The sequence below is a fragment of the Anthonomus grandis genome, assembly GCF_022605725.1.
Source record: "Anthonomus grandis grandis chromosome 1 unlocalized genomic scaffold, icAntGran1.3 Chromosome32, whole genome shotgun sequence".
NCBI lineage: Eukaryota > Metazoa > Arthropoda > Insecta > Coleoptera > Curculionidae > Anthonomus > Anthonomus grandis.
The window spans coordinates 321,043-337,518 of record NW_026088427.1 but is presented as its reverse complement, the minus strand read 5'-3'; the positions used below and the strand labels follow the sequence as shown (position 1 = coordinate 337,518).

General features: G+C 30.6%; 1 protein-coding gene across 1 annotated transcript in view; it reads right to left on the bottom strand.

Annotated features, from left to right (window-relative positions):
• LOC126749384 (adenylate cyclase type 9-like) overlaps positions 1-14,494 on the bottom strand; it is a 56,310-nt gene extending 41,816 nt beyond the window's left edge. The window contains 2 exon segments of the mRNA XM_050459056.1: positions 10,792-11,033; positions 14,134-14,494. Coding sequence (XP_050315013.1) covers positions 10,792-10,943 — 152 coding nt within the window. The 5' untranslated portion in view covers positions 10,944-11,033; positions 14,134-14,494.
• Positions 14,495-16,476: the final 1,982 nt, after the last annotated feature.

The window sequence follows — 16,476 nt, the reverse complement described above, 5'->3', positions numbered from 1 at the left end:
AAATTCCTACCTGCTATCAAAACTTTACCATTAAAACAAAATTTTCGGGAACTTAATGGAGGCAATTTCGGGTAAACCCATAAAAACGATTTTATTCTCTGACCCAATATGCGCGATTTAATTAATTTTTTATATTTATAATAAAATGCGGAGCGAATAACACTCGTAACGAGTATACGCAAACAAAATGGTCGGACGGTGCCGCGCTAATTCCACGGCAAACAGAAATTTTTCTATAAAATGCGGCAATAAAAATTTTAAATTTAGAAAGTATATAAATATCATTTTTAGTGTGGACGTACGATAACAAATAAATGTCAACTTTAAATTAAGTGCTTTCATTTCGAAAATCAACATCAATATGATGGGTTTAAATTTTGAAATTGTATATTTATTGATTATGATATTCAAATAGGGAATAACTCTGAACTGTCTTTTTCCTGAAGACGTAGACAGATCTTATAAGAACCAGTAAAAGTCAGCAAAGCTCAAAATGGTTTTAAGTATACTTTGGAGATAGCACCTATACTATGCTCAAGACGCAAGGGAAATTAATGCCCTATGTAAAGTTATTACCGCAGGCCAAATTGAAGAACGATAAGTTAATGAATAGATTGATGGATTTACTGTTTAGGATACAGCAAAGAAAACACAAGAATGTGAAAAACTATAAAGAAGAAATAAGCAAAAGACATGGGCAAACACTTTTCCTTGTCTTCATCTAGATTAAGATATTCATGCAAATATCCTTTATTTACGGTTCCTTAAGCGATAAATAATTTTGTTTCTCACAGGCACACCTGTACTAACAATTCTAATTTCTTAACTCCTATTATAGAAATTTTACTGGTTTTTATAAGAAGAGCCTAAAAAAGCCTTCAAAGAACTCCAAGAGCCAATAGTTGCTTAATTTTGACTAACAGGAACCGATTTATTTACTATTCCATAAGTGATAAATGATTTTTTTCTTACCGGCACTCCTGTACTAAGAATTCCAATTTCTTAACTCTTATTACAAGAATTTTACTGGTTTTTATAAGAGGAGCCTAAAAAAGCCTTCAAAGAATCCCAATAGCCAATAATTTTGCCTATAAGGAACCGATTTGTTTACTGTTGTATAAGTGACAAATGATTTTGTTTCTTACAGGCACTCCTGTACTAAAAATTCCAATGTCTCGACTCCTATTACAGGGATTTTACTGTTTTTTTCACAAGAGCCTAAAAGAAGCTTCAAAGAATCCCAGAAGCCAATAATTATTTAATTTTGACTTATATAGGAACCTGTGCTTCCGGTTTACAGTTAATGAATAGATTGATGGATTTACTGTTTAGGATACAGCAAAGAAAACACAAGAATGTAAAAAAGACTACAAAGAAGAAATGAGCAAAAGTCATGGGCAAACACTTTGGCTTGAAGTTATCTGAAGAAAAAAAAATTAATTTGGAGCATATTTTGAAAGCAGCTATTATCTGCATGTTATGGTGAAAACACCACTAACGTTATCTATTGACAGAAAATCTATTTCAGGATATTTACCCTAGATGTCGCTAGAGAATCAAAATCATTATTTTTAGCATAAGACTTATTCTCTCTATCTTATATGGTCTTTTTAATAAAAAGGATTTACCTTTCTTGCTCTAGTGGCCTTAATCAATATTTTGATTGAAATCTTATAATAACTGACAATTCGGTTGATCTTCGTGAGTGTTGAGCGACTTAACAAGATGGCCGATTGATTCTGATTGACTAATGTTTGACGTACATCAAATATGACAATAGTGAGGTTAATGACATTTTAACTGTCGTATTTGACGGTTGTCCTTTTTAAGTTCTCTTTGAGTGGAAAACAAGCCAAGCCTCATGATTTTCTTCGAATTTAAAGTTTCATTTTTTAAGTAATTTTATAGCTTTTTGACACCTGGGTTGATAAATTATTTTACAAACGTGCGAACATCGAATCATCGTGCAACTACATAGAGCAGGAGACAGATAAATTTCAATTATGAGATACCTAAGTGTTTTCTAATAATGTTTAGGTGCATCTCGGATGTATTATCATTTTCCAGGGTGTAATTATAGATTTAATCCTATTTTGGGCATATCTATGTCACTGTTCTCAATTTAACTTTTTTTTTTACAATTCAATTTTAATTCTTGAACCTTCCCTGGGAAAGTCTCAAGTATTTTCTTTTCCTTGTGTTCATCTAGATTAAGATATTCATGCAAATATCATTTATGCACTAATTTGTATAGTTCAGTTCAGAGATCTATTAGAATCTTTGATGTGCCGCGAATAGTCCGAGTGCCGGTGTTGCTTGTATTGTCACATGACATGCACAGGTTGCAAAGTTGCACAGGTCCGGCCTTAACATTTATTATTCAGGATTCTTGGGATTAGTTTTATTAAGTTAGAAATTCAGGATAGTTGATAGGTAGATAATATTTAATTTAAATATAAGTAAGATTTAAGTACAAAAAAGAGTTTAACCAAAAATTTTAATTTAATAAGTTTAGTTTTTAGCGCTATCAGTGGGGTGTTTATAACAAGGGATGAGAGAATAGGTGGTACGACTTACTTAGGCCCATTTATCCTGTGGATTAAGGCATTAAATATTTACTTTTTGACACAAAAGGGTAAAATGTTTTGGTTTGTCTTCAAATTTTATATATTTCCTTTTTTTTGGGTATTGACATTTATTTTTACTTGGTGGTGATTATTAATGGGGATTTTGGCTGCCATATTCAATGTCCTTTATTATTGTTTTTTTTTTTAATTAATACATATTATGATATATTATTATAATAAGATACTCGTGAAAACCCCCATCTCTATATTTCGTACCAATCTCTTTTGATAAAAAGTAATTATGTAGTCAGAAAAGTGGAAGTATATTTTTTTAAATCAACTTTTACATTAAAAATCATCTAGCGGTCTATATCTTATGCGTTTAAAAAACACAAGTCTTACTTGTAAAAAACACACTTTACATCCTGAATGTAATATTTATTAATTTGTTTGCCTGATATTTAGTTATTGTGCATAATAGGAGAGATTAGATGAAAATTAACAAAGATAAATGCTTATACTAAAAACTTAAAATCTTATACAAAACACTACATTTTAAGTATACTGAATCCTAAAACTACAGTGAGAATACTAATAACTTTTATAAATTTAACTAGTCTTTTGAATCTGGCCCAAAGAGTTAATACAATTTTCTAAATTCTGTTTTTTTGCCTTTGTTCTTTAGCAGTTTCTTCCATTAAGGAAGGAAACATTTCTCTGTTGCTGCTATGGATTTCAACTTCATCTCGCACATCAGCATATGCATTATAAATAAAGCATTACATTATAATTATATTCTTTATTGTGTCGCTTAAGGACAAACAGGGGCAGTAAGCTGAAAAAAACAAAACTTTAAACTTGTTTAATTAATAAAAATAGGGTTTTCTTACTATGGCAAAAAAGGGACTTTTTTCCAGAGAATGAAGGAAGAAGCAGTCTTTATTGTGTCGCTGAAGGGCATATATTGCTGCATATTGTCAATGAGCCAAAAGATAAGATTGGAACAAAATTCGTGATAGGGACTAATTTTTGATCAGTTGACTGTCGTTTTCTATAAACCCATTCAATTTTTTTACCCATAAACACTCTATTATTTAAATGTTATTTATGAAAAAACGTTTGAATATTAAAATGTATCAATATCTTTTTGACACAATGAGATAACTATACTTTTATCTCATATAAATGTTGACAAATTATTATGTTCTTACAGGCATTCCTGAAATAAAAATTCCAATTACTTGACTTTTATAAAATGGATTTTAGTAAGTTCTTTAACAAAAACTAAAAAAGCCTTCAGAGTAGTCCATAACTCATTCATTTCAAAATTAAATCAATAGAACCCTAAGATATTAGGGTACTAACCAGAAACAAATTATTTTGTCTTTTACAGCCACCCCTGGAATAAAAATGCAACTTTCTTGGCTCTTAATAAATGGATTCTAGTCATTTCTTCAAAAAAGAATAAAAAAACCTTTAAAGTAGTTCATAAATCAATAACGGGAAAATTTTGACTGTTAGAACTCAAGGTATAAGTAAGAGGCCAATAAGAGACAAATTTTTTCCTTCTGGAATAAAATGTCCATTTTCTTCCGACTTTTAGTTATTACATTTTAGTTATTTTTATAGAAAAGACTAGGAAAGTCTTCAAAGTAGTCAATAAATCAATAATAACGAAATTTTTACTACTAGAATTCAAGATATTGGCGGGCCAATAAGAGACAAATTATTTTTTTTCTTACAGGCACTCCTGGAACAAAAAATCCAATTTTTTGAATTTTAGTAAATGAATTTCAAGCGTTTCTTCAGAAAAGACTAAAAAAGCCTTCAGAGTAGTCCATAAATCAATAATTTCAAAATCTTGACTACTAGAACTCAAGATATTATTGTGTCAATAAGGGACAAATTATTTTATTTTTTACAGGCACTCCTGGAATGAAAATTCAATTGTCTTGACATTTAATGAATAAATTCCAATCATTTCTTCAGAAAAGAGATGGCCATAAATCAATAATTGAAAAAATGTTGATTTAAAAAAAATTAAAATATTGGGGTGCCAATAAGGGACAAATGTTTTTTTTCGTACAGGCACTCCTGGGATGGTATTTCAATGTTCTGGGCTTTTAGCTAGTGGATTTTAGTCATTTCTTTAAAAAAAAACTAAATAAATCTTCAGAATAATCCATAAATCAATAATTGCAAAATTTTGACATTTTCCTTCTTGAAAAAATTACTGTGGTTATTATTAAGTAAGAAAAAAATATGACTTAAATACTTTAATATGAGTAAATTTCTTCGTCAAAAAAAATTCCTAGACAAACACGAAATTTGATCCTCAACTGCCACAACAGAGGGAAGTAAGCTGTAAAAAACAAAATTTTAGACTTATTTTCTTAATAAAAACAGTGTTTTTCTTACTATAGCAAAAAAGGGTTTTTCCCAGAAAAAAGGTCGAAGAAGTAGTCTTTACTGAAGGGCAAACAGGGGCAGTTATAATACTAAAACAAATCCACTAACACAAACAAAAAAACACACTTCCTCACAGTAAAAACTGCAAAAAATTTAGACGAATACAGGCCAAATTCTAAATTCACCACTTTCATAAAAGGGGAAAAAGGAAAACCAGCAAAACCCATCAAATAATAATTACCTGACCTGACCTCCCTCCCAACTATTAAAGGTGATAGACCCATCCTTAAAGATTTCTTTAAAAACAGGTCAAAAGTAATACAAAAACAGCCCATAAATTTATCTGGGTACGGCCCCGTAATTCTCAAAATCAGTGGGATAGAGAGAGATACACAATTACTTGCACAGCCTAAAGTAGGAATCGCCAGAACGCAGATGTTTTATCTTTGTTTAATAGACTGGCTAAAAAGAGGTGACAAGGCTGTGAGTGCTGGGAGTGTTTAAAATATTTTGTAAGATGCTTGGATTTTAGTCCGAGGTCAATTTTTTGATATTATTTTCTTGTGATATTATTTTCTTTCTAACAATGGACATTTTCGAAAGAAAAATAAAAAATAGTATAAAAACATGCGGTTTTACGTATATTTAAAATAATTTCATAGATAAACTATATAAAATCTTACCATTTAAACATATATATCATGCGACAATAAATACGACATAGGCGCACGGACTAGTTAGTGCGGCATCTGCGACACATCAAAGATTCTAATAGATCTCTGAATTGGACTTTATATTAGGAATTGCCCAGACAGTTACAGAAATCATAATTTTTTTTTTATATCCATTAAATCCATCCATCAACAACTGATTTTCCTAAACGACTTAATTCGCCTTAAGTTATACACATTTATGGATAGCCGTGGTCATTTAGTCAATTTAAAGAAAAAGTTTTGGTTGGTTTATGAACATTTTTTAAAGGACTTCTCTTTTTGTGACCAGCATGACATGTAAAACAAATTACAGTATTTAATTTAAAATATATTGTAACTAGTTTTATGCATTTTAAAACTCTTTGTTAAATTTATTTTAATTCATCTTATAATAAAATATGTAAAAGACAATTTAGTTTTGTTTTTTTTTTTATTTAAAATTGCTCCCATACCTATCGTGCCAATTTATAATTTGTGGTAAGTATCTATAGCTAAATATCCTTAATATCCTAAATAAGCAATGTCTTGAGAACCACATTTAAATTAAATAATATTTTAGTTGATGTGTTAATTCTTGATTAATTAAAGTGATGAGGGATGTCTGAGATGCAATATTTTTATTTTTTTCTCAACATTTAAAATTAACGATTTTAATTAAATGTGGGTATGTATTTCTAAACTGATAAGCGTATTGTTAATTTGAAAATAAAATAAAATTCTATTTAAATATATGTCATCACTCGTCAGTTAACGCATCTACTTTTGTTCTAGAATTTAAATATCAGGCAATAGATCAGGCTTAAATTTCCCGCCCAAGACGGTTGCCCCCGTCTTTGTCAACAACGTCAATAAATCTGTCAACAGAATTTCGGTCTGTTCATTAGGCAACATGCATTTCTCTATATTTGTGTTCTGTGTAGTAGAGTATTTTATGTTCAGGGTTAGTCACATGGACAAACTTAATAAATATACCTGGACTGCCAATTCAATGAAAAGTAAATGACCACTACCAGGTGGCCGCCATTTTGCGTGATTGTGTCCTTTCGATGTTGGTCACTCTGACAAATTTCAGTTGTGCCAATTGTAGGGAAATAAAACAATTAAAGTTTTTGAGAGGTTGTGTTTACAAAAATACAAAATAGAAAGTTACATTTAGTAAGGAATTTAAGATAGTTGCGTTAGATCTGTGCTTTTTCTTGTACTTCTTTAAGAATTTCGTTAAAATTTATGAAAGAAAGTAATCCTCACCTAAAATGAGACAAAGTTTCAATTAACTTGGGATAGTGAATGTACAGTGTTTCCACATTAAAAGGTACAATCATCTATAAAAATCAAAATATCGATGATTTTATGAGGCTTTGCAATTAGTAAGGGTTTATATAGTAAAAATAAACAACTCTATATATTATTCTATCATAAACAACACAGACAGACAATTCATAATAATTCGGTTTTGAGAAACAGTGAACCTAATACTTTTATATAAGGATGGTGATACATTATCCACGTATTAAATAAGGAGGAAGCTATATCGCCTGTTGCACACGTCAAACGTCAGCGTCACCAACTTCATTACCGTTATTTAATATATTTTTTGTTGGCAACACTAAAAATGTTCAGAGTGACCAACATCAAAAGGACACAATCGTCAATCATGACCATGCAGTGGTCATTTTTGAGTATCGTGGCCATATATTTGTGTTCTGTGGGGTTAGTGATTAGTGGTTAATTAGGTGAACACAAAACTAGTGTTTCTAATGAAAATTTTAAACGGCAAATAAAGACCTTACTTGTTAGTAATCTATTTAAATCCTGCCATATTGCAAAAATAAGACTTGATTTTTAAATTCCGAATCCTACAACATTTTGTATTTTTTAGTCATATAGTTATGATATCCAACTGTATTTGCAGTGAAACCACACCTCATAGATGATAATGGTGTATGGATAATAGGCAATCATTTGTTTCAGTAACTTAAAACCAGTTAACATAGCATGATATCCAGAAATGACTAATATTTAAATGAACTTTATTCCAGAATACTATATATCATAAAATCGTCCTTTTTCTCTCTATATTTAATATTGCTGTTTTTTTTTAAGTGCTAAATAAGCAGAGCAAGTTGGGCAGAGGACCATTCCTAGGTTAAGGTTTGACCTCAGAATCTTACGAAGATAATTGTGGATAATTTCGAAGTACTAACAAACATTTTAAAACATTCTACTAGTCCCCACGGACTAAAGTCACGAAGCGTCTAGTTGTTTATATCTATGACTTCTTGTAAAGTAAACAAGGCACATTTTCAACTCAATATTCTCAGATTCAGACTTATAATCAGCCATTTCCACTTAAAAAGCTGCTCCCTGTTAACTCAATCTATTCAAAAAAGTAATTTTTATAAGTCGGTTTATATGAAGGCATATGATACGTGTTTACCTAAGTAGTTGTTTACCGATTTTAGTTTGCCAACATCGGTTTAATATGAAAAATGCAAAAAAGCGATCCGTTATTTTCATAATGCCCGTATATAAACGGCGAATGCAACTAAATATCTGGAGCAGAAGAAAAACGAGTCGTCGAACGGAAACCGGATTACGTTCGCTATTTAAACGTCAAGGGAATGGGAATAATTTTACTTCTTAATCTTGAACGAACCCGGATGGAAATCTTATGCAAACTGGAGACTAAAAATAAACGGCGCGTGTAGAAATGGGGGGTTGAAACGGTATAGTTTAAGCTTTAAGGGGGTTTCGAATATCATTGAAAGTAACGTTTTTTTTTTTTTTTTTGAGAAATTATGTGCATAATAAATGAATGAAAACTTCGTTAAAGACTATGACTATTATCAGATTATTCACCTGAAACTCAAGTGTCATTATGAAATAAGACTTGCATTTAATGAACCGAATTAGATAAGACAGTAATGTAGGTGTGAAATGCACTAGAAATAACGGAGAGTTGAACAATTACACTTTTTCTCTAGCATTAGAATGATAAACAAGCAAACCTTCAGGTTTCCTTTCGTTCATTTACAAGGCATCATCCTCAATATTTTAGTAGTTTTCATGGGTTAATTGACCCAATCCATTACCCTACAATGAATTCTTTCTTCTCTTGGGAAGTCAAGGCGTTTGACAGGGTCTATTTGAGATTTAGGTCCTACGAGTTCTGATGTGGCATCCCTGTTATTTAATATTTTGATTAATGACATCAAAAAGAGCCTGTGCCAAAAGAATCCCAAAAGTCAATAGTTTCTTAAATTTTACTAATATGAACCTATATATGAACTGTTTTATTAGTGATAAGTGATTTTGTTTCTTACAGGCACTCATGTACTTAACATTCTACAAGAGGCTCCAAAGAATCTCAAAAGACCATAATTGCTGAATTTTGACTATCACTGGTCAATAGGTAATAAATGATTTTGGTTCTTACAGGCACTCTGGGTACTAAAACTTTTAATTTATTGACTCCTATTATAGGAATTTTACTGGTTTTTATAAGCAGAGCCTAAAAAAGCCTTCAAAGAATCCCAAGAGCCAATAGTTGCCTAATTTTGCCTAATAGGAACTGAATAATTTACTGTTCCTTAAGTGATTCATGATTTTGTTTCTCACAGGCACTCCTATAGTAAGAATTCAAATCTCTTGACTCCTATTAAAGGAATTTTACTGGTTTTTATAAGCAAAGCCTTCAAAGAACCCCAAGATCCAATAGTTGCTTAATTTTGACTAATAGGAACCGATTTACTTACTATTCCATAAGTGATTAATGATTTTGCTTCTCACAGGCACTCCTGTACTAAAAATTTCAATTTCTCAACTCCTATTAAAGGAATTTTACTGGTTTTTATAAGCAGAGCCTAAAAAAACCTTCAAAGAATCCCAAGAGCCAAGAGTTGCTTAATTTTGACTAGTAGGAACCGATTTATTTACTATTCTATAAGTGATACATGATTTTGTTTCTTACTGGCACTCCTGTACTGAAAATTTCAATTTCTCAACTCCTATTAAAGGAATTTTACTGGTTTTTATAAGCAAAGCCTAAAAAAGCCTTTAAAGAACCCCAAGATCCAATAGTTGCTTAATTTTGACTAATAGGAACCGATTTACTTACTATTCCATAAGTGATTAATGATTTTGTTTCTCACAGGCACTCCTGTACTAAAAATTTCAATTTCTCAACTCCTATTAAAGGAATTTTACTGGTTTTTATAAGCAGAGCCTAAAAAAGCCTTTAAAGAATCCCAAGAGCCAAGAGTTGCTTAATTTTGACTAATAGGAACCGATTTATTTACGGTTCCTTAAGCGAAAAATTATTTTTTTTTCTTACAGGCACTCCTGTACTAAAAATTTCAATTTCTCAAGTCCTATTATAGGGATTTTACTATTTTTTTTCATAAAGAGCCTAAAAGGAGCTCCAAAGAATCCCAGAAGCCAATAATTGCTTAATTTTGACTCATACATAACCTGTGCTTCCGGTTTTCCCAATTAGTCTGCTTTGCCAATGATCTTAAGTTCTTCCAAGCTATTAGTAACCTTATCAGAGATATAGGTATCATAACATTTATTTTTCTAAGAGGAAAACTCTAATAATTGACTATCGAAATTGCAAATACCACCTTGCTGATTATATCTGATCTTTTAAGCCAGAATAAATCCTCCTGAACTACCACTGTTATTATGATTTGTGACAACTGTGGCTTTGAAATTGGTGCAATCCTTATTAACACTAATTACCATAACTATGATGCTTGTACTTAGTGAGATTTTTTTTTTTTTAAATACGGTTCAGGAACAATAGAGAGAAATGAAATGGGATTGGCTTTGACCGCAGTAGGCTTAACACTTCACCAAAAAAAATCACATGGTGTTAAATCAGTAGATCCCGCTGGCCGATCTGTCTCCATTGCCGGAATGAAGCGAGTTTTAGGTCTATGAAAAAGATCTATGAAGAAGAGTTAGGTCACAGGGCAGAAGTGACAAAACTATTAAAGCTTGATCAAATCTAAATTTACTTAAGGAGACTGGGATTACAGCTCGGTCACTTTCTCCGATAACAGATTTTCAATATCAATAAATTTTATTTCAAAAACACTTACCCGGATTCTCGTGACATCTGCGCCAAGAGGACCTGAAACTTGGGGTCCAGGGACAGCTGAACTTGTTCCTCATCAACAATATCCGAAGGATGATCATCCTGAATGTCTGCTTTTAAGAACTCGTTTGCTTGATTTGTTTGGCTAGAGGGCATTTTCGTCTTTAACCCTCAATGATGCAGGTATCTACGACCGCTCCGGGTCCAATTTAATCAGGTACCATTATAAATGTTGCCGGCGCTCACCTATATAAACATAAAAGATAAGTTAAATGCGTTATGAAATTGTCCTGGCAATGAAACCAGACGGTCAACAATAAATTTTCCGAAGATATTAGTAGATAAATCTGGCACGAGAAATGCGGAGAAATCTGGTCGCAAGGTGGTAAAGTTAAAATTAAATTTGAAGTGGAACTGCAACTACATTATGAGGGACAGTTAAAAGTAAATAACGGCATAGAATGAAAAAATGCAAAATGCTCCAACTGAAATAACAAAGACTGGGAAGTATTTACTTGGCGCATTGCACGAGTCGTGCATGAATAACTCGAAAACAACGTTACAATTAAGTTTCGTTTCATATTTTATGATTCGAGTTTTATTAGTAGTTTATGATGTAATTTATAAGAACTTAGAAGTTCTTCATACTAGATCCTTAGAATGAATAGATCATAATTCTATTGATAAAATTAAACCATGATATAGAAAATAAAGGAAAAAATTAAATTCTCATTTATACATTCTTAGCTCTAAATTAGAAGAGGATGTAAAGTCATATTTTTCTGGTATAATTAGATAACCTAAACCCAAAAAAATACTATTACCAAATGATCCATACTATGCACAAACAGAAACCATGATATAGACAAGCATAATTCTTTGGGAAATGCATAGTTTTGGAGAAAAAGTCGAATTTTAGATTTCTGCCATTTTTACACTTTAAATAATTTACAAGATCTTGGATAACTCTTTTGCTATTAAAGATACAGCCATGAATCAAAAAGCGTTTTATTGAGTGCAACATTTAGAACGTTTTATATAAGAACACAATTTTTTGAGAAATAACTAGTTTTTGAAAAAAATTCACATTTCAGATTTATGCAGTTTTTACACTTTCAGTAATTTCCAAAACCTTTGATAACTCTTTTGCTATTTTATCAATTGCGACACTTAGTACCTTTTATATAAGAACACATTTTTGTGGGTGATGTGGATAAGTTTGATAATACTGCTAAAACACAAACTAACCAAGAGTACAAGAAAATATCTGAGCTGAATATAAATGAATAATAGTATTAATATCATGATTTTACTATTTTTTTGCTTAAATTTATATATCTGAGCGTCTTGATTAAACTGATTTGGTATTTTCAATACTAAGACTATATACTATAAAAGAACATTTTGAACATACATGCATGATGTACTGAAGTAACCAGTTGTTAAATATCTGCCTGTCTCGCCAGACAGCTTTTTTATCGACAGACGTCTGATTATCGATGAATTATTAAAGAAAAAAAAATTCAAATTTAATTTAATTAGAGCAATTAATAGCGGTTGTTTTACTTAAATACTGACATATTGTACTGGTTTACTGTGTTAACACAAGGTTAACCCTGATAAACTACTTGCATTTTTTCGTAATAAATATAAGAGATAAAGTAGGTACACATAAATTAGGTACATGTAATTATTTTTGTATAAATACTGACACCTTGAACCGTCCAAGGACAATTTATTTTGTACAACATTGAAATTTTATGAAACAAACACTTTTTTTTGAACATAAATAATGTGAACAAGCAATAGGAGTGGTGCTTTTATAAAAAGTTGGGATATCAGGGAAGAAATATGTGAAGTTATTATATTAGAAATTTTGCTATGAACAATAATTATTTTTATAATAATAACTGTCGCAGAACCATAGGTTTAATTTTGATAAATGTTACTAAAATGACCTAGAAATTTACATGAAGATTTGCCCAGGCAAGTTCTAAGAGAAAGTAATATGTAATGTTTACAGAGGATATTTGGCATAAAAGAACTGTAGAAACAGTGAAGTAGATCCTAGATACAAAGTGGAAACTGCACACTACAAGCAGCATACTAGTATGTGTGTTTTAGAAAACCTGGTGCATGTGAAAAATATGTTTTATATAAGTTTTTACTTCAGGTACACACAAACTTTGCACCATAACATCCTGAGTTAAGTAGGTATTAAAATTATTTTAGTTCGTTTATCTATTAGTAATGGCTTTTTAAGGTAAAAAGGTGGAAAAATTAGATCCATACACAGTTCGAGAGTTTCTGGATTTCATATTTTAAGTTGTTTCTAAATTGAAAAGTCTAGATTTGTTTTACAGATATTTTATAGATTAATAGATATATTTTTTATGATGTTTATTGTTCAATTAAGATATATTTTTGTACACAATTTTTTTAATAAAAGATGCTTTGAGTTTGACTTTTAATTTTCATGGTTTTTTTATGTTTCATATGCTGGATATCTTTTGTATTTTTTTCTTGAAGTGTATGTATAATTTCAAATTCAAAACAAATTTATTTATCATTAAAATAACAAACATAATTAACAATTTACAATTAGGACCATGCCTCGATTATGAAACCATTAGCACAGGTGCATACCTGCGTGACAAGGCCCTTTTAAAAAAAAATTAATAATAAATAAAAAACAAAGAATTGTAATAACTATTAACCTGGCCAATATAAGTACTTTTCTGAATACAAATTTAGGATAATACAGTTTCTTTTTTAACAGTAAAAGATATCCCAGAGGGAGGTAGGTAGACATGCAAGGGGCGCAAAGCAAAATGTGGCATATAAACACTACTTGTAAAGAAATTATAGTAATTGTGAACCCTGGAAGTGACATTAATCATTCACAATAAAACCATTTATAATTTGTATATAAGGAAATACTATTATATTAATTACTTACCATTAACATTATCTATAGCACAGTTCTTAGTAAACCTCAAAACACTCTGATTACAATAAAATACTACTTACATTTGCACACCTTAGAAACTATAAAATAATATCACACTTCTGTTGCATGAATAAATATCAAAAGAAATAATCACCTTATCTTTAAAATATCCTAGTAGTCAAAAGGATATATGCTAGGCTGCATTATCTGGTTTATGTCTAACATAAAGGTATTGTGTAAGTATAAAAGTAATAAAAATGAAATACCTTGGACACGTTATTTATTTTTAAACACCAAATGTTTTAAAATTTGCTCAATAACAGAAGTGGATTATATTTAAAGACCTGGGAGTATAAACAAAATTATAGTTATTAAACATTCAGCTGCCTGACTTACCTGTTTTGCTTAGAAGTAATGTATACAGTTGCCCGATGTTTTAGATTTATAAACGCAACAAAGTAGAGTATGTAATTTAGGTTTTTGAGAATTTTTCAGCAAAAAACATGTTTTTTTTAAGCAGTAAATTTGAGTGAAATTATAGGGGACCCGCGTAAGCCAGCAAACGGTAGCACTTTCGGTTCTAATACTGTTCGCGTTCAATTGAAGCACTTATCGAATGATTAGTCGGTTAATAACTTAAATAATAATGCGGCAATTAGGTACAAAAAAGTGCTAATTACAAAAATACATATGGAATAAAGGCGAATCCGGACCATTCAAAACAGAGCTGAACATATTATTTTGATTGACGTCTAAATCGAACTGACTGACACTGACAGATCTCATTGCTTGGCCTGTCAAGAAATGAAAACAAATACAAGAACGCGACGTTGCCACGCTTACAAAACTGGTTTATACGAAAAATATACAGGAATAAAAATAATAGATATTTAAAACACTTCTGGTTAAAACATGCAAGAAAATAATGCATGGTAAAAAAAATTACTAATAATATTTATGATCAGTCCATCACAAAATATCATAAAATTGTACACAAATATAATGTATTTTCCTAAATTTAACTGTTTGACGTAATTAACGGCAACGTCGCGAAACTCTTTAGCATCTTGTAGATATCTCTAATATTTTTGTATTATGGTAAATGTGCAGGATTTATGTTGTGAGCTACTAGATGGCGCAACACATTTTTTTAAAGGTATCTAGTTGAGTAAAGGTGGAACTCTTATTGCTTTGACGGTTTGCGAATATGAAAGAATGGGGTTCAGACAGCATCCATACCGCAATGTTGCCGAATATTTTACGTTATGTTATTTAATGAATAAAATATGTAAATTGACTACATTTTCTTTCTAATATTTGATAGTCAACTTTCGTATCCTATTAGAAAAAAATAGAAAACAAGGTACAACTTATGCCTAAAAGATTAAGATTGTTCAACTTACTATGGCTCTTAACTTATTTACTATTTAGTACCTAGTCGAAATTGACAAAGCAATGGGCCTAATTTAGAAAACTCTATAGTCGTTGGCTTGGTCAAAATAGATTGTATGGTCAAAAAGGTCAATTTTTTAGGTAATAAACACACATTTTCACATGCGGATCACAAATATTACAAATATGTAAATAAGCTATATATTTTGTGTTTGTTAAATAAGGATAAATGAAAGACTGTCAAATGTCACATATTGAAAATGTACTATGGTATTATCGCGGGCTAATCACTTTTATATTGATCTATAACATATTTTCGCTGTATTCCTGTATTAAATAAACTAACTAAATGATTAAAAACTCAACACTTTTTTAAAGCTCTTTACAAGTAGCCATGTATTTAGAAACGTTGAAAGTTTATAACTAACTGTCAGAATGTTGACATTTCACACACATAACCTATTCAGGACATAGTTTGATTGTCACTATCACTACAACGTTGCCGGATTGTGAATCTAGTTTCTTAGGTTTAATTCTTTAGTTATGTTTTATGTCAGGTGAGAAGGTTTATTTTGTTTAAAGTTTTATATCAATGTCGTTTTTTTTAAAGTACTTTTACTACGTAACTTAAATCTTTTATCTAACATTTACAAAGCGCTAAAAAACCATGTGTACGCCGGGAATAATTACGTATATTTAACGTGTAGAAAAATCTTCATAATTTCCAAGGTTTTATATTTATTTCAACCATCCTCAATTTTTTTATCAGTATTTTGGCCACACTCAACATTCTATGTAAAAATTTTCAAAAAAAAAATCGGTTTTTAGACGCCCCTTTAACCTTAGCCGACCTTAATGTTAATTGTAATAAATCGGCAACCGCGGTTTTAGAATCATCCCTATTATCCGCTCATACACGAATTTAATTTAATAAATTGGCCCTCATTTGATTTCCTTTCATGAAAATTTCAAATCGTAATGAAATAAGATAGCTTTATATGATTGAAATTTATATGCATTACAAGCAGTTCTTATTTCTATTTCTGAAAATAATTATAGAAGAAAAAATCCAATTTTTAAATAATAATTAAACCGACATTTAAATTCTCCGCGCTTTATATAATTCAAATTTGGCGCTCAATTTGACTGGATTTCTCTTGCATCTGATTGGTGAACTAAATAGTTGCCAATGGTGAACTTAACCTCAAAAATTTAATACAAACGATTATAGAGAGTTAGGATGTACAAATTTTAAGTTTATTACATCCCAAATGTAAATTATACTAAATCGGCAACAGTGGCCTTTACGTTATCCGTATAATCCGCTTACGGACGGATCGAACCGAC